This window comes from Hyla sarda, chromosome 4, assembly GCF_029499605.1.
Source record: "Hyla sarda isolate aHylSar1 chromosome 4, aHylSar1.hap1, whole genome shotgun sequence".
NCBI lineage: Eukaryota > Metazoa > Chordata > Amphibia > Anura > Hylidae > Hyla > Hyla sarda.
The window spans coordinates 36187743-36211416 of record NC_079192.1 but is presented as its reverse complement, the minus strand read 5'-3'; the positions used below and the strand labels follow the sequence as shown (position 1 = coordinate 36211416).

The 23674-nt window shown below is 43.0% G+C and overlaps 1 protein-coding gene and 1 long non-coding RNA gene across 2 annotated transcripts in view; one reads left to right on the top strand and one right to left on the bottom strand.

Moving 5' to 3' along the window:
• Positions 1 to 33: 33 nt before the first annotated feature.
• Positions 34 to 23670, top strand: LOC130367777 (uncharacterized). The gene is made up of 3 exons (XR_008892171.1): positions 34 to 156; positions 2570 to 2668; positions 23424 to 23670. It is a non-coding gene; the product is annotated as an uncharacterized LOC130367777 (long non-coding RNA).
• Positions 17200 to 23674, bottom strand: part of AP1M2 (adaptor related protein complex 1 subunit mu 2) — a 39364-nt gene continuing 32889 nt past the window's right edge. Inside the window, exons 10-12 of the mRNA XM_056570542.1 lie at positions 23358 to 23483; positions 20459 to 20534; positions 17200 to 17359 (exon numbers count right to left, since the gene is read on the bottom strand). Coding sequence (XP_056426517.1) covers positions 17334 to 17359; positions 20459 to 20534; positions 23358 to 23483 — 228 coding nt within the window. The 3' untranslated portion in view covers positions 17200 to 17333. The remainder of the gene's footprint in view (positions 17360 to 20458; positions 20535 to 23357; positions 23484 to 23674) is intronic.

The window sequence follows — 23674 nt, the reverse complement described above, 5'->3', positions numbered from 1 at the left end:
TCTGACGTCACCACCCCACGTGGTACGGGTGTGTTTTTTTCAAAAATGCAACTGTGTATCCGCACGTCAGGCGCTTGTCACCGCAAGTCACGCCCCCCGCCGGCAGCCTCAGCCAATGAGGAGCGGCTGGGCAAGAGGGCTCGCCGTTGCTAGGAGGTAACCCGGAGAAGGGTGGAAATCACTGGTCAGCAGGAAGCCAATAGCAAGGCGAATATATGAGTGGGCGGGGCTTATGGTGTATTTTTTTTTTTTTTTATCTTTTTAAACGTATAATAGGCGGGGATAGTACGCCGTGTCCCCGGGGTAGAGGGGTCAGCTCGGTGTCAGCGGGTTCACCTCCCGGTAACCTCCCAACATTGTTTACGTTTAAAAAAAATCACGATACCTAACGGTTTGTAACCGGGCACGATCCGGTAACTCTGCCATTAACAAAAAGCATAACAAATAACAGATCTGGGCATGCTGGGACATGTAGTGCAGAGCTACAACGTGATTTATTTAGCTTTTATAGAGAATCATATCCGGACTCAGCTTTTTTCTGTTTTTGCATTTTAATTTTTTCCTCATCACCTTCTAAAAATCATAACACTTTAAATGTTGCACATAAAATTTCATATGATGGCTTATTTTTTGCGCCACCAATTCTCCTTTGCAGTGACATTAGTCATTTTACCCAAAAATCTACGGCGAAATGGAAAAAAAAATAATTGTGCAACAAAATTGAAAACAAGATATTATTTTGTAGCTTTTGGGGGCTTCCGTTTCTACGCAGTGTATATTTCGGTAAAAATGACACCTTATCATTATTCTGTAGGTCCATACGATTAAAATGATCCCCTACTTATATAGGTTTGATTTTGTCGCACTTCTGGAAAAAATCATAACTACATGCAGGAAAATGTATACGTTAAAAAATTCTCATCTTCTGACCCTTATAACTTTTTTATTTTTCCACATACGGGGCGGTATGAGGACTCATTTTTTGCGCTGTGTTCTGAAGTTTTTAATGGTACCATTCTTGTATTGATTGGACTTTTTGATCGCTTTTTATTCATTTTTTCATGATATAAAAAGGGACCAAAAATACGCTATTTTGGAACTTGGAATTTTTTTGCGCGTACGCCATTGACCGTGCGGTTTAATTAACAATATGTTTTTATAGTTTGGACATTTACGCACGCGGCGATACCACATATGTTTATTTTTATTTACACTGTTTTTTTTCTTTTATGGGAAAAGGGGGGTGATTCAAACTTTTATTAGGGAAGGGGTTAAAGGGGAATTCCAGGAAAAAAACTTTTTTTTCTATATCAACTGGCTCCAGAAAGTTAAACAGATTTGTAGATTACTTCCATTAAAAAATCTTAATCCTTTCAGTACTTATGAGCTTCTGAAGTTAAGGTTGTTCTTTTCTGTCTAAGTGCTCTCTGATGACACGTGTCTCGGGAAACGCCCAGTTTAGAAGCAAATCCCCATAGCAAACCTCTTCTAAACTGGGCGTTTCCCGAGACAGGTGTCATCAGAGAGGATTTAGACAGAAAAGAACAACCTTAACTTCAGAAGCTCATAAGTACTGAAAGGATAAAGATTTTTTTAATAGAAGTAATTTACAAATCTGTTTAACTTTCTGGAGCCAGTTGATATATATAAAGAATGTTTTTCCTGGAATACCCCTTTATTCACTTTTTTCTTGCAGTGTTATAGCTCCCATACGGGGCTATAACACTGCACACACTGATCTTTTACCCTGATCCCTGCAAAGACATAGCTTTGCATGGATCAGCGTTCTAGGGGCTCGATTGCTCAAGCCTGTAGCTCAGGCTTGGAGCAATCAAACGCGATGCGACGGAGCAAGGTAAGGGGACTTCCACTCGCGTCCTAGCTGATCGGGACATCGCGATTTTATCGCGATAGTCCCGATCAGCCCAACTGAGCTGCCGGGAAGCTTTTACTTTCGTTTTGGACGCGTCTGAAGGGTTAATGGCACACGGCACAACGATCTGTGCCGCGCGCTATTAGCCCAGGGTCCCGGCTATCATTAGCAGCCGGGACCGACCAGGTATGATGCGGGGTTACGGCGTGACCCCATTTTAAATACCGTGACCGGGCGTACAGGTACGCCCTGCGTCCTTAAAGGGGTACTCCACCCTTAGACATCTTATCCCCTATCCAAAGGATAGGGGATAAGATGTCTGATTGCGGGGGTCCTGCCGCTGGGGACCCCCACAATATAGCATGCAGCACCCACTTGTATCTGCTTCCGGCAGCGCAGGAGGTTCTGGCTCCCGACCACGAGAATGGAAGATCGTGATGTTACGACTCCGCCCCCGTGTGACATCACTCCCCGCCCCCTCAATGCAAGTCTATGGGAGGGGGCGCGATCAGACATCTTATCCCCTATCCTTCGGATAGAGGATAAGATGTCAAGGGGTGGAGTACCCCTTTAAGAGGATATAGAGGTTCTTGTGTGTCTTGTGCTAACCTGTATTTAAAGATATGGCAGGTATGAGTTTTCAGCCATAATGATTCAAATTCCATTACTGAAATATTTTCCTGATGCTTCCTACAGTTCCCGTTAATCCTCCTGCATTGAAAAGAGAGGGTGTGGAGTTTGATCACTGCACCTGGCCATCCAATCACACTGCTGGTGCTAGAGGTCACCCAACTGGTAAGACTTATAAGTGGGTCAGTTGACATTATTTGAGGTTTTGATGTGTTTTCTAATTCAAAGTGAATTATTGAATTAAGAGAATTATTGTCCTGAAGAGAAAGTGATTTGACCCAAAACTGACACTGAGGGGTTTTATGAAGATATTAAGTCTTCGAGCTCAGTTCACACGTGGACTTTTTACTGCATTTTTTAATACCTTATTAGTGCATTTTTGGCTGTCTTTGCTGAGATTTTTTTTTCAATTATATGCACAATTGGGGTAAAATAGCACCATATTAACAGAATTTTGTAAAAATCACAACAAAAAATGAAGCAGAAAACCAAATTTACAAACACAGCCTCATGGTAGGTGTACAACTACTGTATATACTGATCCCATAGTAATAGCAGTATACAGATAGAGCTGGAGTGGAAGTGTATAACTACTGTATATACTGATCCCATAGAGATAGCAGCAGTATACATATAGGGGGACATGTATCATTATTTGTGTATGGTGGAAGCAGTTTACCCCTTTTCCCGAATTCTAAATTGTGTGCAGAAGCGCTAAATTTATCAATCAAGAGCAATGAGCTTCATAAATTGCGGGTAAATATAGTCATCTCCTCAATCCACTCTTTGGAAAATAGAATCAATGATTTAGAGCATCTCGCTACGTTAAGTCCAAGATGGCTTATATTTGGGCAAAAAAAACAGCTCTTGCGGCAAAATTTTTGGTGTAAAGGAAAAGTACGCAGTTAATAAATCCATGCGCACTATAGATGTCACTCCAAGGTACCCTGATTAGGCCACATCTGGAGGACATGCTCTACCAAAAGGTGCGCAAAAAAAGAGCTTGCGCAAAATTTTGCGGAAAAAAATACACACAAAACGGGGGTAAAATCTTTGATACATGTCTCCCATAGAGCTGGAGGGCAGGTGTATAACTACAAAACTGCTTAAAAAAATAAGGAGAAGATTAAGATAACACATCCTAGATCTGAATGAATGAACTAATCGTATGAAATACTTTCGTCTTTACATAATTGAATGTGCTGACAACAAAATCACACAAAAAATATCAATGGAAATCAAATGTATCAACCCATGGAGGTCTGGATATGGAGTCACACTCAAAATCACAGTGGAAAACCATAATACAGGCTGATCCAACTTTATGTAATGTCCTTAAAACAAGTCAGAATGAGGCTCAGTAGTGTGTGTGGCCTCCACGTGCCCGTATGACCTCCCTACAATGCCTGGGCATGATCCTGATGAGATGGCGATGTGGTGCAACGTGGTGTGGTGGATGGAGCGAGACATGATGTCCCAGATGTGCTCAATCGGATTCAGGTCTGGGGAACGGGCGGCCAGTCCATAGCATCAATGCCTTCCTCTTGCAGGAACTGCTGACACACTCCAGCCACATGAGGTCTAGCATTGTCTTGCATTTGGAGGAACCCAGGGCCAACTGCACCAGCATATGGTCTCACAAGGGGTCTGAGGATCTCATCTCGGTACCTAATGGCAGTCAGGCTACCTCTGGCAAGTACATGGAGGACTGTGCGGCCCACAAAGAAATGCCACCCCACACCATTACTGACCCACCGTCAAACCGGTCATACAGGAGGATGTTGCAGGCAGCAGAACGTTCTCCACGGCGTCTCCAGACTCTGTCACGTCTGTCACATGTGCTCAGTGTGAACCTGCTTTCATCTGTGAAGAGCACAGGGCGCCAGTGGTGAATTTGCCAATCTTGGTTTTCTCTGGCAAATGCCAAACGTCCTGCACGGTGTTGGGCTGTAGGCACAACCCCACCTGTGGATGTCGGGCCCTCATGGAGTCTGTATCTGACCGTTTGAGTGGACACATGCACATTTGTGGCCTGCTGTGCTCCTCCTGCTCCTCTCATGCTACCACTAGAGTGCACCGCCAGCATTCAAAAGTGACCAAAACATCAGCCAGGAAGCATAGGAACTGAGAAATGGTCTTTAGTCATCACCTGAAGAACCACTCCTTTATTGGGGGTTGTCTTGCTAATTGCCTATAATTTCCACCTGTTGTCTGTTCCATTTGCACAACAGCATGTGAAATTGATTGTCAATCAGTGTTTCTTCCTGAGTGGACAGTGTGATTTCACAGAAGTGTCATTGACTTGGAGTTACATTGTGTTGTTTAAGTGTTCCCTTTATTTTTTTGAGCAGTGTATATATCCTGATCCCTTAGAGATAGGAACACAGTATACAGATAGAGCTGGAAGGGAGATGTATAACTACTATATTTCCTGATCACTTAGAGATAGCAGCAGCAGTATACAGATAGCGCTGGAGGGGAGGTGTATAAGGCTAGGTTCAGGCTGCGGAATTTCCACCTGCAATTCCTCTTTGAAATTGCAGGCAGAAATTCCGCTTGCTAAAATGTATAGTGTAGTGAATGGATTTTCCGTTTACAAATTCACACTTCGAATTTGTGAAGCGGAATTTGTGAACGGAAAATTTGCTTGGAAATTTCCGCCTAAAGAATGGCGTTGCTCTTTCTTCAGGCGGCAATACTCACGGAACACATTGCAGTCTATTGGAGACTGCAGTGTCCGCGCGGTCCTGAATCAGTCGGCGCTGACCGCTCTCGGACTCTCCGGGCGGAAATTTTCTGCCCGGAGATTCCGCAGTGTGAACCTAGCCTAACAGCTATATATCCCATTTCCATAGAGACAGCGGCAGTTAAAGGAGTACTCTAGTGCAGAGTATTCCTGCTCCGTCCTGCCCGGGCTGCAAAATAAATGAAAATGAACCATCACTCACCTCCCTGGGTTCCCGCGGAGCGCCACTACAGCTGACCGGTCCTCCGGTCCATCTCCTTCATACTTCCGGGTGTAACGAAGTGTCACATGGAGCTCAGCCTATCACCAGCTGAGGTTGAACATCGCGGCGGCCGGCGATAGGCTGAGCGCCATGTGACGCTTCGTTACACCCGGAAGTATGAAGGAGATGGATCGGAGGACCAATCAGCTGTAGTGGCGCTCCGCGGGAACCCAGGGAGGTGAGTGATGGTTCATTTTCATTTATTTTGCAGCTCGGGCAGGACGGAGCAGGAATACTCTGCACTAGAGTACTCCTTTAAGGTATAGAGCTGGAGGAGTGGTGTATAATTGCTATATACCCTTATGTGTCTTGTGCTAACCTGTATTTAAAGATATGGCAGGTATGAGTTTTCAGCCATATTGATTCCAATTCCATCACTGAAATGATTTCCTGATGCTGCCTACATTTCCCATGAATCCCATAGAAACAACAGCAGTATACAGATAGAGCTGGAGGAGTGGTATATAACTGCTATATAACCTTATCACATAGAGATAGCAGCAGTATGCAGAGGCATACTGTTCAGAGAAAGTCAGCTGATCCAGGAATGACCACATTAAACACTGTGATTTTCTGTGGGTCAGACTGGTGATAACATGACCCAATAACAGTAATGAAAAGCAAAGATGCAGCTATTCCGGAATTAAGCAGGTGGCGCTGTAAGACTATGTGCCATTATAAGGGCAACAAACAAACAAAACTGGAGCGCTTCTTTCAGCAGATCTGGTCATGCTGGGACATGTAGTCCATCAAAGCACATGACCTTCTCAATGGTGGTGACGTGTTGAACCTGCAGCCATTTTGGGAGATTTATCAAAACCTAAGGAGAGAAAAAGAGAAAAAGTTGAGCAGCTGCCCATAACAACCAATCAGATCGCTGCTTTCATTTTTAAAAAGGCCTTTGAAAAATAAAAGAAGCGATCTGATTGGTTCCCACACTAACTTCCTCTCTCCACAGGTTTTTATAAATCTCCGCCCCCCCCCCCCCCCCCCCTAATGTTTATATATATAGACAGGATTTATCCAAACCTGTGCAGAGGAAAAGTGGAGCGAAGTGATCGAATTGGTTGCTGGACAACTGCTCCACTTTCCCTTTGTACAGGTTTGGATAAGTTCCCCCCCCCCCCCATAGACCTGCCATACATGTCTTTAGAGAAAAAATATCCTTAGACCGCGTTCACAGGACGACTTGTTACGCAGATATTGGGGCGTATTCTGTCACAAGCGTCACTGTCATTTTAACCTGTTAAGGAACAAGGGCGTACCTGTACGCCCGTGGGAATTTCGGTCCCCGCCGCGTGCCGAGCGGGGACCGGACCGGGGTGACTGCTGATATCTTTCAGCAGGCACCCTGCACAAATGCCCAGGGGGGGTCATTAGACCCCCCCATGTCGGCAATCGGCGCGATTCCGGTTCATTACGGGTCTATGGTGACCCGGAATATAAGGGGGATCGCGGTTGTCTAAGACACCCACGATCCCCCTGAAGGGATAGGAGTGAGGTGGCACGGGTGCCACCCCTCCTATCCCTGCTATTGGTCGTATAGACGCGTCATCCAATAGCAGATCGGGGTGGGGGGGGGGGTTTAACTTTCGTTTTCCCCGTCCTGCCCACCCACAATAGGCGGGGACGAACAGGGAAACGACAGAGGACCAGGCGCCGAAGATCACTTACCCTGCAGGCGAGGCTGCGGGCGACAATCGGTGTCGGAGATCGGCGGGCGGCGACGTTGTGCGGCTGGCTCCCATGTAAGTTTCCTAGCAACATCTAGAGGGCTACAGTCTGAGACCACTATACTGTGGTCTCTACACTGTTGCCCTCCAGATGTTGCAAAACTACAACTCCCAGCATTCCCAGACAGCTGTCATGCTGGGATTTGTAGTTTTGCAACAGCTGGAGGGCTACAGTTTGGATATCACTGTGCAGTGAACTGTGGCCCTCTATATCTTGCAAAACTACAACTCCCAGCATGCCCACATAGCAGTTTGCTGTCTGGGCATGCTGGGATTTGTAGTTTTGCAACTTCTGGAGGGTCACAGTTTGGAGATCACTGTGCAGTGGTTTCTAAACTGTAGCCGTCCAGATGTTGCAAAACTGCAAAGCCCAGCATGCCCAAACAGCAAACAGCTGTCTTGCCATGCTGGGAGCTGTAGTTGCGTACCTCCAGCTGTTGCATAACTACATCTCCCAGCATGCACTTCGGCGATCAGTACATGCTGGGAGTTGTAGTTTTGCAACAGCTGGAGGCACACTGGTTGGAAAATACTGAGTTAGGTAACAGAACCTAACTGAAGGTTTTCCAACCAGTGTGCCTCCAGCTGTTGCAAAAGTACAACTCCCAGCATGCACGGTCTGTCAGTGCATGCTGGGAGTTGTAGTTTTGAAACAGCTGGAGGTTTACCCCCCCCCCCCCCCCCCCCCCATGTGAATGTACAGGGTACATTCACACAGGCAGGTTTACAGTAAGTTTCCTGCTTCAAGTATGAGCTGTGGCAAATTTTTCGCCGCAGCGCAAACTCCTAGCAGTAAGCTCACTGTAAACCTCCGTCAGTGCGAATGTCCCCTAAAAACACTACACTACACTAATACATAATAAAGAGTAAAACACTACATATACACCACTTACACTGCCCCCCCCCCCCCCCCAATAAAATGAAAAACATATTGTATGGCAGTGTTTCCAAAACGGAGCCTTCAGCTGTTGCAAAACCACAACTCCCAGCATTTCCGGACAGCCACTGACTGTCCAGGCATGCTGGGAGTTTAGCAACAGCTGGAGGCACCCTGTTTTGGAATCACTGGCGTAGAATACTCCTATGTCCACCCCATGCAATCCCTAATTTAGTCCTCAAATGCGCATGGCGCTCTCTCACTTCGGAGCCCTGTCGTATTTCAAGGAAACAGTTTAGGGTCACATATGGGGTATCTCCGTACTTGGGAGAAATTGCGCTACAAATTTAGGGGGGCTTTTTCTCCTTTTAGCACTTATGAAAAGGAAAAGTTGGGGTCTACACCAGCCTGTTAGTTAAAAAAAAAAAAACTGCACTAACATGCTGGTGTTGCCCTTTACTTTTTATTTTCACAAGAGGTAAAAGGAAAAAAATTTGTAACACAATTTCTCCTGAATACAGAAATACCCCATATATGGGCGTAAAATGCTCTGCGGGCACACAACAAGGCTCAGGAATGAGAATGCACTATGTACATTTGAGGCCTAAATTGGTGATTTGCACAGGGGTGGCTGATTTTACAGCGGTTCTGAAATAAATGCCAAAAAATAAATACCCACATGTGACCCCATTTTGGAAACTACACCCCTCATGGAACGTAACAAGGGGTATAGTGAGCATTAACACTACACAGGTGTTTCACGAATTTTCATTAAAGTTGGATGGGAAAAAAAAAAGTTTTCACTAAAACGCTGATGTTACCCTACATTTTTCATTTTCACAAGGGAAAATAAAAAAAAAAAAAACAACATTTGTAACCCCATTTCTTCTGAGTAAGAACATACCCCATATGTGGATGTAAAGTGTACTGCTGGCAAACTACAATGCTCAGAAGAGAAAGAGCGCCATTGGGATTTTGAAGAGAAAATTTGTCCGGAATTGAAGGCCACGTGTGTGTTTACAAAGCCCCCATTGTGCCAGAACAATGGACCCCCCCCACATGTGACCCCATTTTGGAAACTACACCCTTCACGTAATGTAATAAGGGGTACAGTGAGCATTTACACCCCCCACAGATGTCTGACAGATTTTTGGAACAGTGGTCTGTGAAAATGAAAAATTTAATTTTTCATTTGCACAGCCCACTGTTCCAAAGATCTGTCAAACGCCAGTGGAGTGTAAATACTCACTGCACCCCTTATTCAATTCTGTGAAGGGTGTAGTTTCCAAAATTGGGTCACATGTGGGGGGGTCCACTGTTCTGGCACCACGGGGGGCTTTATAAACGCACATGGCCCCTGACTACCATTCCAAACAAATTCCCTTTCCAAAAGCTCAATGGTGCTCCTTCTCTTCTGAGCATTGTAGTTCGCCAGCAGAGCACTTGACGTCCACACATGGGGTATTTCCATACTCAGAAGAAATGGGGTTACAAATGTTGGGGGTAATTTTCTCCTATTACCCCTTGTAAAAATGTAAAATTTGGGGAAAAAACAGCATTTTAGTGGAAAAAATATTTTTTCATTTACACATCCAACTTTAACAAAAAGTTGTGAAATACCCGTGAGGTTTTAATGCTCACTGTACCCCTTGTTACATTCCTTGAGGGGTGTAGTTTCCAAAATAGTATGCTTCCTAAATGCGACATGCCCCCAAAAACCATTTCAGCAAAATTTGCTTTCAAAAAGCCAAATGTGACCCCTTTTCTTCTGAGCATTATAGTTCGCCCACAGAGCATTTTACGTCCCAACATGGGGTATTTCCATACTCAGAAGAGATGGGGTTACACATTTTGGGGTGCATTTTCTCGCATTACCCTTTAAAAAAATGGTAAATTTGGGAAAAAACTGCACTTCAGTGAAAAAAAAATTGTTTTCATTTACACATCCGACTTTAACGAAAAGTCATCGAACACCTGTGGGGTGTTAGGGCTCACTGTACCCCTTGTTACGTGCCTTGAGGGGTGTAGTTTCCAAAATGGTATGCCATGTGGGGGGGGGGGGGTTTCTGCTGTTCTGGCACGATAGGTGCTTCCTAAATGTGACATGCCCCCCAAAAACCATTTCAGCAAAATTCCCTCTCCAAAATCCCATTGTCGCTCCTTCCCTTCTGAGCCCTCTACTGCGCCCGCCGCACACTTGACATACACATATGAGGTATTTCCTTACTCGAGAGAAATTGGATTACACAATTTGAGAGGATTTGTCTCCTTTTACTTCTTATTAAAAATTCAAAAACTGGGTCTACAAGAACATGCCCGTGTAAAAAAATGCATTTTTGCTGTTATTCCTGGTAAACACCTAAAGGGTTAACACACTTACTGAATGTCATTTTGAATACTTTGAGGGGTGCAGTTTTCATAATGGGGTCATTCATGGGGTATTTCTAATATGAAGACCCTTCAAATCCACTTCAAAACTGAACTGGTCCATGAAAAATTCAGATTTTGAAAATTTTGTGAAAAATGTGAAAATTGCTGCTGAACTTTGAAGCCCCCTGATGTCTTCCAAAAGTAAAAACTCATCAATTTTATGATGGAAATATAAAGTAGATATATTGTATATGTGAACCAATATATAATTTATTTGGAATGTCTATTTTCCTTACAAGCAGAGAGCTTCAAAGTTAGAAAAATGCTACATTTTTCACCAAGAAATGATACAAGTATCGACAAAATTTTACCACTAACATAAAGTAGAATATGTCACGAAAAAACTATCTCGGAATCAGAATAAAAGGTAAAAGCATCCCAGAGGTATTAATGCTTAAAGTGACAGTGTTCAGAATTGCAAAAAACGCTCTGGTCCTACAGTGAAAATTGGCCTGGTCCTTAAGGGGTTAATAATATTCTGTCATGTGAAAAGTTTACATTGCCCTGGGTCTCACTCTCTGGCTGTCACTCAAACTTAACCCTTTCACTTTTACTCTATGGTAATGTTCAAGGTGCCTCCAGGTGTTGCAAAACTACAACTCCCAGCATGGCCGGAGAGCCAAAGGCTGTTCGGTGATGCTTGGAGTTGTAGTTTTGCAACACCTGGAGGCACCTTGGTTGGGAAACGTTGGTCTATGGAAGAAAAAGATCGGACACAGATTCCGTCCGAACTGATTATAGACTCAAAAACAAAAACAAATCTCGAAATCAGAATGATAACTAAAAGCATTCCAGAGTTATTAATGTTTAAAGTGACCGTGGTCAGATTTGCAAAAAAATGGCCGAGTCCTTAAGGTGAAAAAGGGCTCAGTCCTTAAGGGGTTAAGGGTAGGGTCACACTTGTATTTAGTTTTCTTAACTATTGAAATCAATGGGTAGCAAAAACGGCTGCCAGAAAACATGCAGCAAATTACGGAACGTGTGACTCTACCTGAAGGGCGTATTCACACCTGGAAAAATTCTGAGTGGACATTCCGTGCACAGCAGGTACCGACTATTGCCAGGATGGCTTGGATATGCACCACCATCATGGACGGCAATGCATATCCAAGCGGATTCCCCAGACAGAATGAACATGTTTGGAATTAGAATTTCGGAGTGTGCACGGTGCAGCAGAATCCAAGTGAAGATAATGGCTGCTACAACAGAATTACACAGCGGAATTTCTCCATTGAAATTCCATAGCGTGAATGCGCCGTAACGCTAGGTTCACATTGCCGCTTGCATCTGACCCATTAAGGGTCCGATCGGCTTTTTTATTTTTTTAAGCCGATCGGACCCTAAAACAGGTCGGATGCAAACGGCTCATTATCGGGTCCCAACGAACCCCATTCACTTGCATGGGGTCAGTCGGTGATTCGGTAATTTTTCAGGTATTTAGCAGAGAAAAAAATAATAATTTTCTCCGCTAAACTCTTGTTCTCCTAGCTGGATTGCTGACGGAACTCCGAATAACGGAGTCCAATGGAAACGTGAAGGAGGCCTAAGAAGTAAAAACCAATACCAGAGGCTGCTGGGATAAGTATAGGCTTTTTTTTTAAAAAACTTTTAGCAGACAGCCTGGTCTTATTTATGAATTTATTTTTTGTTGCTGGACAACCCCATCACAAAATAACTCCATGTAGGGCAGTCCTTATACATACATTGCGACTAGAGATAAGCGAACTTACAGTAAATTCGATTCGTCACAAACTTCTCGGCTCGGCAGTTGATGACTTATCCTGCATAAATTTGTTCAGCTTTCCGGTGCTCCGGTGGGCTGGAAAAGGTGGATACAGTCCTAGGAGACTCTTTCCTAGGAATGTATCCACCTTTTCCAGCCCACCGGAGCACCTGAAGGCTGAACTAATCTACGCAGGATAAGTAATCAACTGCCGAGCCGAGAAGTTCGTGACGAATCGAATTTACTGTAAGTTCGCGCATCTCTAATTGCGACACAACTTGCTGCAGACCTCATCTGACAGATGCCTCTCTAACGTTGGGCACGTTCCTTCACGTCTGGTGGTCTGATGTCTGGGAGGGGCACATGTTTCCTGGCAGCAGCTGGTGGTTATATGAGCCCGTTCTCTCTGTACTGCTGACTACGGAGGGTCACACCTAATAAGACGCAATAGTCATCCTGTCAGAGGCCTCGCTGCTTTTTGTTCTAAAAACCCCTCTGCTCCCATCCCACACCAAGAATCTTACAGAATTATCAGCTGCCTGAATGTAAAAAGCTTATAAGAAAAATAAATAATTATTATTAATAATAGAAAACCTATCAATTTATCAATTTATTGGTTCCAGGACGACCATTGTATGTTGAAACCATTGTATGTTGAGACCAGAACTCTATGGAAACCTGGTAATTGGTTCTGAAGTCACCAAAATGTCTCCAAAAATAGGAAAAAGTGAGGATTAAATAGAAATAAGTAGATAACTGATATATATATATATATATATAAAGCAAATCCTTCCATATAAAAGTAATAAAGATCTGCTGGGAGCTGTAATCACTGTCTATATAGAGGACAGGAGCTTCTTCAGGGTCCTGTACAGAACACGCAATGGGGGAGATTTATCAAAACCTGTCTAGAGGAAAAGTTGCTGAGTTGCCCATAGCAACCAATCAGATCGCTTCTTTCATTTTTGAAAAGGCCTCCGTAAAATGAAAGTAGCGATCCGATTGGTTGCTATGGGCAACTCAGCAACTTTTCCTCAGGACAGGTTTTGATAAATCTCCCCCAGTGTTCCAAAAAAGTAACATGGAGTCGCCCTCACCTGGGGGGGGGGAGATTTATCAAAACCTGTGCAGAGGAAGAGTGGTGCAGTTGCCCATAGCAACCAATCAGATTGCTTCTTTCATTTTCCACAGGTCTCTAAAGAGGCCTGTGGAAAATGAAAGTAGCAATCTGATTGGTTGCTATGGGCAACTACACCACTTTTCCTCTGCACAGGTTTTGATAAATCTCCCCACTGGTGTCCAAAGGAGCAGCTAACCCTGGGACAGGTAAAGGGTACAGAACATGTAAGGGTATGTTCACACTGAGGAATTTCCTCAAGCAGAATTCTGATGAAGAAAGAACAAGCGGAATCAGCGTCGTTCTCCCATAGAGATCAATGTTTTGTTTTTCAGTTAGAAGCATTTCCGCGTGGAATTTGCACGGAATTTTCACATGAAAATTTTTAAAAAAAAATTTATGAATAGAAATACTTGATACTCCTCCTCCGCATGAAACCTGCATTTCCACACGGAATTCCACGCCAATTCCGCGTGAAATCTCTGTGAGTTCTTGTGGAAAAGTAACAATATTTTGAGGCAGAAAATTTCTGCTTGATTTCCGCCCCAATACCTCAGTGTGCACATACCCTAATACCTCCCTGTACTGTAGGGGGCCCTACCAGACACCAGTCAGTGCATACGCTTCAGTAATACAGGGGTGTTTCACCATTGTCTTACCAATTCTGATTAGTCAGATTTTCCAGGCCATGTTTTGGAGATCTGGACTGTCTGTAGCATTGTATGGGGAGTCTGGTTTTAAGTTACAATGGTCCAGAAAAGAACATAGTATGGTGAAACTATTGTATCCTGAGGCCAATTTAAGCTGAGGGACGTGTGTGCGTGTGTAGATAGATAGATATGAGATAGATAGATAGATATGAGATAGATAGATAGATAGATAGATATGAGATAGATAGATAGATAGATATGAGATAGATAGATAGATAGATATGAGATAGATAGATAGATAGATATGAGATAGATAGATAGATAGATATGAGATAGATAGATAGATATGAGATAGATAGATAGATATGAGATAGATAGATAGATATGAGATAGATAGATAGATATGAGATAGATAGATAGATAGATAGATAGATAGATAGATATGAGATAGATAGATAGATATGAGATAGATAGATAGATAGATATGAGATAGATAGATAGATAGATAGATATGAGATAGATAGATAGATATGAGATAGATAGATAGATAGATAGATATGAGATAGATAGATAGATAGATAGATAGATATGAGATAGATAGATATGAGATAGATAGATATGAGATAGATAGATATGAGATAGATAGATATGAGATAGATAGATATGAGATAGATAGATATGAGATAGATAGATATGAGATAGATAGATAGATATGAGATAGATAGATAGATATGAGATAGATAGATAGATATGAGATAGATAGATAGATATGAGATAGATAGATAGATATGAGATAGATAGATAGATATGAGATAGATAAATAGATATGAGATAGATAGATATGAGATAGATAGATATGAGATAGATAGATATGAGATAGATAGATATGAGATAGATAGATATGAGATAGATAGATATGAGATAGATAGATATGAGATAGATAGATATGAGATAGATAGATATGAGATAGATAGATATGAGATAGATAGATAGATATGAGATAGATAGGAGATAGATAGATAGATAGATATGAGATAGATAGATAGATATGAGATAGATAGATAGATAGATATGAGATAGATAGATATGAGATAGATAGATATGAGAGATTGATATGAGATAGATAGATATGAGATAGATATGAGATAGATAGATAGATATGAGATAGATATGAGATAGATAGATAGATATACACATACACACACATGCTGATGCTGATCTGGGGGCGCTGTTGTATTAGTGCTTGGGGATAATGTTAGGCACTTACAGTGGACACAAGTGGTACTGCAAGCATTTTTAATTATAGCTGCTGATAAGGTGGTTGGGTCTCTCTCTGGTCGTCGCTGTCAAAACAGGTAAGTATGGAATTGATAAAGATATATAAAGCGTTAAAGCAGATGGTTGATTTTATCATCAGCTTAATCCAGTGTTTCCCAACCAGGGTGCCTCCAGCTGTTGCAAAACTACAACTCCCAGCATGCCCGGACAGCCAAAGGCTGTCCGGGCATGCTGGGAGTTGTAGTTTGCAACAGCTGGAGACACACTGTTGTTTGGAAACACTGGATTAATCATTGTATAATCGTACACTCCCACTGGCCATCACGTGTGGGTTTCGGGTGTGGCCCCCACAATATGGGAACACACCCCAGCGGCAAGTACTTCCACTTTCTCATATATTTAGTTGGGATATTTAATGGAGGAACAGAACAGCAGTTGCCCATAGCAACCAGATTCCAGCTTTTGAATTTTTCAAACGTCCTCTAAAAAATAAAAGTTGGAATCTGACTGGTTACTATGGGCAACCGCTCCACTGTTTTCTCTGCACAAGGTTTTATAAATCTCCCCTTCGTGTATCAATTCTTCTTCATTTTCAAGATCTCCGCTTGTTGACAGCGGATGGAATCACCCTGGAGCTGAGAGTTCATTCTTATCCGAATATATATATATATATATATAATTTTTTTTTAAAGGCTACAAACAGTAAAAAGTGAAACCAAAACAAACACAAACACAAACACACACACACACACACACACACACAAAAAGCCACAAAATACTGCCCCCTAATTTTTTTGGTCTCCTCCATTATAGTAAGGGGGGCAGCCATTTTTTTTAAATATAGCATTAACATAAACTAACTTTATATTATAAACATACAGAAATAAAAAAAATAAATAAAAAAAACTACAGATTCAATAAAGTTTATTTTAAAACAAAAAACAACATGGCCGCCTCCACGGTTCTTAAGAAAAACACAAAACCACAGAAACTTTCTTTTTCCACAAAGACCACCGCATCTATAACTACTTTCTCAGTATTTCACCCAAATCGAAATATTTAGTAAAATTGTAAGATATTATATTATTTCAACTTTTAAAATTATATTTTTGTAGAAATTTTTTGAAAAAAAAAAAAAAAAAAAAAAGATACATTTGTTTTGCTAATTGGAAATTTAATAAATAGGTTTTTCTGTGCTCTCCAACCTGTGGAGAAACTACAACAGAGCATGCTGGAAGTTGTAGTTTCCCCATGGCTGTAGAGTCAGTTGTTAGAGCAGTGTTTCCCAACCGGTGGGCCTCCAGCTGTTGCACAACTACAACTCCCAGCATAGCAAGCATACTGGGAGTGGTAGTTGTGCAACTGCTGGAGGCCCACTGATTGGGAAACACTGGGTTAGAGACTACTGCCTTATAGATATGACATATTAGACATTTAAAACAATTTTATGACCGTTTTCATTATTATTATTATTTTTTTTAAAGCTATAACCTGTAGGGGGCACCGTTCATTTCCTATTCACATCATAGGTGCCCTCAGCAAGGTGCAGAATTTTCACATGGAGCGATCACGATTTAGGAAATTCATCGGGATACGATCTATTACTGCAACTACAGATGAGCGAACTTACAGTAAATTCGATTCGTCACAAACTTCTCGGCTCGGCAGTTGATGGCTTTTCCTGCATAAATTAGTTCAGCTTTCCGGTGCTCCCGTGGGCTGGAAAAGGTGGATACAGTTCTAGGAGACTCTTTCCTAGGCCTGTATCCACCTTTTCCAGCCCACCGGAGAACCTGAAGGCTGTGAACTAATTTACGCAGGAAAAGTCATCAACTGCCGAGCCGAGAAGTTTGTGACGAATCGAATTTACTGTAAGTTCGCTCATCTCTTACTGCAACATTAAAGACCGTTCCTTGTAACACGAAGATTCAATGGTTGTTTTCCATGCAATATAAAATACAAAAATATCAGATTTTTATTGCAGTAAAACATCAGGATGGATTCTGGGCTGCGTTCATGCATTTGTGCGGAGCTGGTAATCTGCAAAAGAATAAAAAATATCATAATAATAATATTAGGTTAGGGTTTAAACTTAAAGGGGTATTCCAGGAAAAAAACTTTTTTATATATATCAACTGGCTCCAGAAAATTAAACAGATTTGTAAATTACTTCTATTAAAAAATCTTAATCCTTTCAGTACTTATGAGCTTCTGAAGTTAAGGTTGTTCTTTTCTGTCTAAGTGCTCTCTGATGACACCTGTCTCGGGAAACGCCCAGTTTAGAAGAGGTTTGCTATGGGGATTTGCTTCTAAACTGGGCGGTTCCTGAGACACGTGTCATCAGAGAGGTCTTAGACACAAAAGAACAAAATTAACTTCAGAAGCTCATATGTACTGAAAGGATTAAGATTTTTTAATAGAAGTAATTTACAAATCTCTTTAACTTTCTGGAGCCAGTTGATATATATATATATATATATATATATATATATATATATATATATATATATATATATAAAAAGTTTTTCCTGGAATACCCCTTTAAAAGGAGTACTTCGCTGCTCAGCATTTGGAAGAAACTGTTCCGAACACTGGAGCCAGTGCTAGGAGCTCGTGATGTCATAGCTCCGCCCCCTCATGATGTAATATCCGCCCCCTCAATGCAAGTCTATGGGAGGGGGCGTGACGTCCGTCACGCCCCCTCCCATAGACTTGCATTGAGGGGGCGGGGTGTGATGCCATGAGGGGGCGGGGCTATGACATCACAAGCTCCCGGCGCCGACTCCAGTGTTCGGAACTGAGCAGCGGAGTACCCCTTTAAAGGATGGCAAGTGCATTAGAATTGACCCAAATTAATAGATTTTATATAGAATATTATGGAAGTGTTGGATTGGAAGAAAGTGAATGGGTTTGAGCAGCAATACCTGACAGGGCATGGACAAGGGGGCGCTATTTCAGGTCGAAAAAAAAAAAAAGCATCATTGTTTTCTAGCCTGTCAGGTTTTAGGACAGTGGTCTCCAAACTGCGGCCCTCCAGATGTTGCAAAACTACAACTCCCAGCATGCCCGGACAGCCAACGGCTGTCCGGGCATGCTGGGAGTTGTAGTTTTGCAACATCTGGAGGGCCGCAGTTTGGAGACCACTGTTTTAGGACTTTTTATTTAGCCATGCATGTTCTTCTAAAAATGAATCTAAATTCATACAAACACAGTAAAGTGTAATAAATAAACTACAACTCCCAGAAAGCCATTGGCATGCTGGGAGTTGTAGTTTTTGCAACAGTTGGAGGTCCACAGTTTAAAGACCTCTGTCCTAGGAGAATTGACCTAGGAATGGCACAAACCATCATTCTTAGAAAAAGGGCTTTGTATCTTTAAAGGGGTACTCCGCCCCTAGACATCTTATTCCCTAGGATAGGGGATAAGATGTCTGATCGCGGGGGGCCCACTGCTGGGGACCCCCGGGATCTCGGCTGCAGCACCCCACTGTCATTTCTGCACAGAGCAAACTCACTCTGTGCGTAATGACGGGCAATACAGGGGCCGGAGGATCGTGACGTCACGGCTCCGCCCCTCGTGGCATCACGGCCTCCCCCCCCAAATACAAGTCTATGGGAGGGGGCGTGGCGGCCATCACGCCCTCTCCCATAGACTTACATTAAGGGGCGGATAAACAGAAAGATAGCAATTTTTGTTTTCTTATCTAAAAAAATAATGGTTTTACAACTTGGCTCCATTCACTTCAATGAAACTGACCTGCAATACCACACACAACCTGAGGACAGATGTGGAGTTTTTTATTTTATTTTTTTTAGGAAATCAGCTGTGTTTTTCTAATCCTTGATTTCATAAGGAAATTTAAAAGGGGTACTCCGCTGCTCAGTGTTTGGAACAAACTGCTCCGAACGCTGGAGCCGGGAGCTCGTGGTGTCATAGTCCTGCCTCGTGGTGTCACGTTACGCCCCGCAAGTCTATGGGAGGGGGCGTGATGGCTGTCACACCCCCTCTCATAGACTTGCAAATAGGGGGCGGGGCGTGACATCATGAGGGGGCAGGGCTATGAAGTCACAAGCTCCCGTCGCCGGCTCCAGCATTCGGAACAGTTTGTTCCAAATGCTGAGCAGCGGAGTACACCTTTAAAGGGATACTCCGCCCCTAGACATCTTATCCCCTATCCAAAAGGATAGGGGATAAGATGTCAGATCACCGCGGTGCCGCTGCTGGGGAGCCCCGGGATCCCCGCTGCGGCACCGCGCTATCATTACAGCACAGAACGAGTTCGCTCTGCACGTAATGACGGGCGATACAGGGGACGGAGCCGTGTGACGTCATGGCTCCGCCCCTCGTGACATCACGGCCCGTCCCCTTAATGCAAGTCTATGGCAGGGGGCGTGACGACCGCCGCGCCCCCTCCCATAGACTTGTATTGAAAGGGCCGGCCCGTGATGTCACAAGGGGTGGAGCCATGACGTAACGATGCTCCGTCCCCTGTATCGCCCGTCATTACGTGCAGAGCGATCTCGTTCTGTGCTGTAATGATAGCGCGGTGCCGCAGCAGCGATCCCCGGGCTCCCCAGCAGCGGCACCGTGGCGATCTGACATCTTATCCCCTATCCCTTTGGATAGGGGATAAGATGTCTAGGGGCGGAGTACCCCTTTAAGGTTGTTAAAAAAAATTAAATTTTTTTTTTTTTAAAGACAAAATATATTTTTTTATGTGTCAGGTTTACTTTACATTGCAAAGATATGCCAGGAAAAATGCTAGATGAACACCCCTTTAATAAAATGTAGATCTTTCATACAGCTAACCAGGATTGTACCATGCCACCCTGCCAGCATTGGCACATCAGAGGCTTGGGGGTCCTGGTTTTCAATAGAATTAGATATGAGGTTCTGGTCAGTTACATATAGCGTCTCCAAGAAGACACAAGCGCTTGTAAATATGCTCCACCACAAAGTCACCCTGTCAAAATCTTCCGAACTCCATGGCTTGTTTTTCGATATAGGGGAAAAAAATGCAACAGTTTCGATGCAGTTTTCTGATTGGAAACTATAGGGGTCAGATAGACGGTGAATGGGAGGAATATGGTCGGCCTAGAATTTAGTATTGTAGCCTTGGCATATATATTGTTCACTTACCTCCACTCTGAGTAATGTATCGCACCCATGGAAGCGCCTGGTATCCACTTTTTTCAATAATTTTCATGTAACGAACCTTATAAAGAAGAAAGATATTATTAATATACAGTGGACCCTCAAGTTACAATATTAATTGGTTCTGGGACGACCATTGTATGTTGAAACCATTGCATTTTGAGACCATAACTCTATGGAAACCTGGTAATTGGTTCTAAAGGCACCAAAATATCATCCAAAAATAGGAAAAAGTGAGGATTAAAGAAAAATAAGTAGATAACTAATATAGATAAAGCAAATCCTTACTTATAAAAGTAATAAAGATCTGCTGGGAGCTGTAATCACTGTCTATGTCATTGTTTCCCAAGTAGGGAGCCTCCAGCTGTTGCAAAACTACAACTCCCAGCATGCCCGGACAGCCTTTGGCTGTCCGGGCATGCTGAGAGTTGTAGTTTTGCAACAGCTGGGGGCACCCTGCTTGGGAAGCACTGGTCTATGTAGAGGACAGGAGCTTCTTCAGGATCCTGTACAGAACAGGCAATGTCCTAAAAAAGTTACATGGAGCCGCCCTCACCTGGTGTCCAAAAGGAGGAGCTAACCCTGGTACTGGTAAAGAGTACAGAACATGTAATACCTCCCTGTACTGTAGGGGGCGCTACCAGACACCAGTCAGTGCATACACTTTAGGAATACAGTTTTTTTTTTTAACCAGTGAATGCCCATTCTGATTGGTCAGTTCATTGACCCGTTTCACAGATCTGGACTGTCCGTAACATTGTATGTTGAGTCTGGTTTCAACTTACAATGGTCCAGAAAAGACCATTGTATGTTGAAACTATTGTATGTTGAAGCCATTGTAAGTTGAGGGATCACTGTACTGTATAACCACATAAGCTGGACCAGCCCACTAGGGAAAAAAAAAACAAAAAAAAAACAGGAAACCCCATAAGGCTCAATACAGTTTATGATAGATTTTTAAAAGGGGACATGGGCCCCAAGTCATATTAAGGATGATTTATCAAAACCTGTCCAAAGGAAAAGTAGCCCAGTTGCCCATAGCAATCAGATCGCTTCTTTCATTTTTCAAAGGACTTTTCAAAAAAAAATGAAAGCAGCGATCTGATTGGTTGCTATGGGCAACCCAGCAACTTTTCCTCTGGACAGATTTTGATAAAGCTCCCCCTTTCGAAGGTTCCACTAGTCCAGTCTGACCCAAAGCTCCTTCCACTCCCAAAACAACTAGTAGAAATACCGCCACAGGATCTGCCATTATTTTCTAGATCTGACTGGCTAGGGGGTCCTCTGGTCACCGAACAGTTTATTATGGGCATTATCCTATATATTTATATTCATGGAAAGAGATGCAGGGAAAAAAAACGGAATGATAGCGACATCCACTCAGATGTTGGTTTGAATAATAATCTTGTTTATTAAAGCCAAATCACAACGCGTTTCGAGGCTTACACATGCCTCTTCCTCAGGTAAAACAGGCTTACATATGTGGTGTCCCGGTACTGGATTGCATCCGTTACCTTGTGGTGAGGTCCCCAAAGTCAGGGTCCCTAGGTACCGGTGGGGTTCTCATCAATAGTTAGCCCCTTGTCACCCCTTTAATAGTTAAAATTATTCAAATTCAATGTGTAAATATGTAAATAAAGTGTACTTACCTTGTTGTGGTGTCGCAGGACCTGCGGGTCACGTGATGCGTTCCAAAAACTCTATGGTTTTCTGGTTCAAGGACCTTTGGAGGAAGTCAGGTGATCGCCCACCATGCATTGTAACATCTGACTTGGACCAATCCAAAACCGCCCTGCCCCTGCCCATATAAGGGAGCAGCGGCCATTAATCTCTCTCTTTCCTCGTGGGCTGCTGATGGAGGAGGATCTGCGCAGCTGTCATCAGCAGTGACTAGGCCCAAGCCTTGCGGCAACGGCCATCTTTACAAAACTGTTAGTTATCTCAATCCCTGTTAACTCTGCAAGATCACCGGACCTAAACAGACTCCTAAATCCGGACGGATCTCTGCACCAATCCTAATTCTAATAATCTTTTGGATAAGTCAATGGTCCGCAGCATCTGTCAATCACTGCCGTGCTGTATAGAGACTGTATTGCTAAGACTGTTGCTGTTAATTGGATGTACCGCAAGTACCTCAGTAAAGTTTATGCAAGTTCAAGTTCATCTCTATTGTGGACCTTCATTCATTTAAGCACGCACCTATCGTTTTTGGGAAAGGTGGCGATAGGCCGAAGATTTACCTCAGCGTATTAACCCTCACCCTGACGTCACGAGTGAAAGGGGTTAAATTAACCCCTCATATACCAAAGCAACACCCCAACTACACTACATCCCCCAAGGCAGTTACCACACATACATGCAGAGTAAAAGTGTCTGTTTAAAAGGAATCTCTTGGCACCAAAAATTGTGAGGCACGCCACCAGGGGGAGTGTCCTCACGATTTTTTGGCGCCAAGAGAATCCTTTTAAACAGACACTTTTACTCTGCATGTATGTAAGCCTGTTTTTACCTGAGGAAGAGGCATGTGTAAGCCTTGAAATGCGTTGTGATTTGGCTTTAATAAAGAAGATTATTATTCATACCAACATCTGAGTGGATGTCGCTATCATTCCGTTTTTTTTCCTGCATCTCTTTCCATTATAACCATCGGCCTGGAATCTCTCCACACCGACCCCGGAAAAGCGGCACCACTTCCTTGGATACCTACAGACACAGTAGTTGTGGCTCATACACCAACTACCAAAGGTGAGCAGTTTTGCTAGTTTTTGTTCCTACACGAACACACCTAGAATCTAGCAATACCATCCCATGGGAAGCTCTGCCTCTTTCTGTTTTATAGTATATTCATATATATATTTAAGGTATATGATCAGGTATCACTTACCTGGATTCCAGAGACTGTGAAATAAGGAATTTCAAACTTGACGCTAACTGGAGGTTTTCCTTCTAGTTCTTCAGTCTCAACGCTGGGAAGCCCAAAGTGCGCCCTCATCAGATACTCCTTCCCACCCTGCAAAATGATGACCAGATGTTAGAAGACTTGAATTCATTGTGGTGGAACGATATACAAAAAAGACCACTTGTCTAGTTATCAGTGGGCTTCAGGGATACCCTTGGTGGCCCCATTGGCTTCAACACATAAAGTAGATGGTACGGTAAATGAACCAACTCGCTAACTCAACACATTTCTAGCTCATGCTT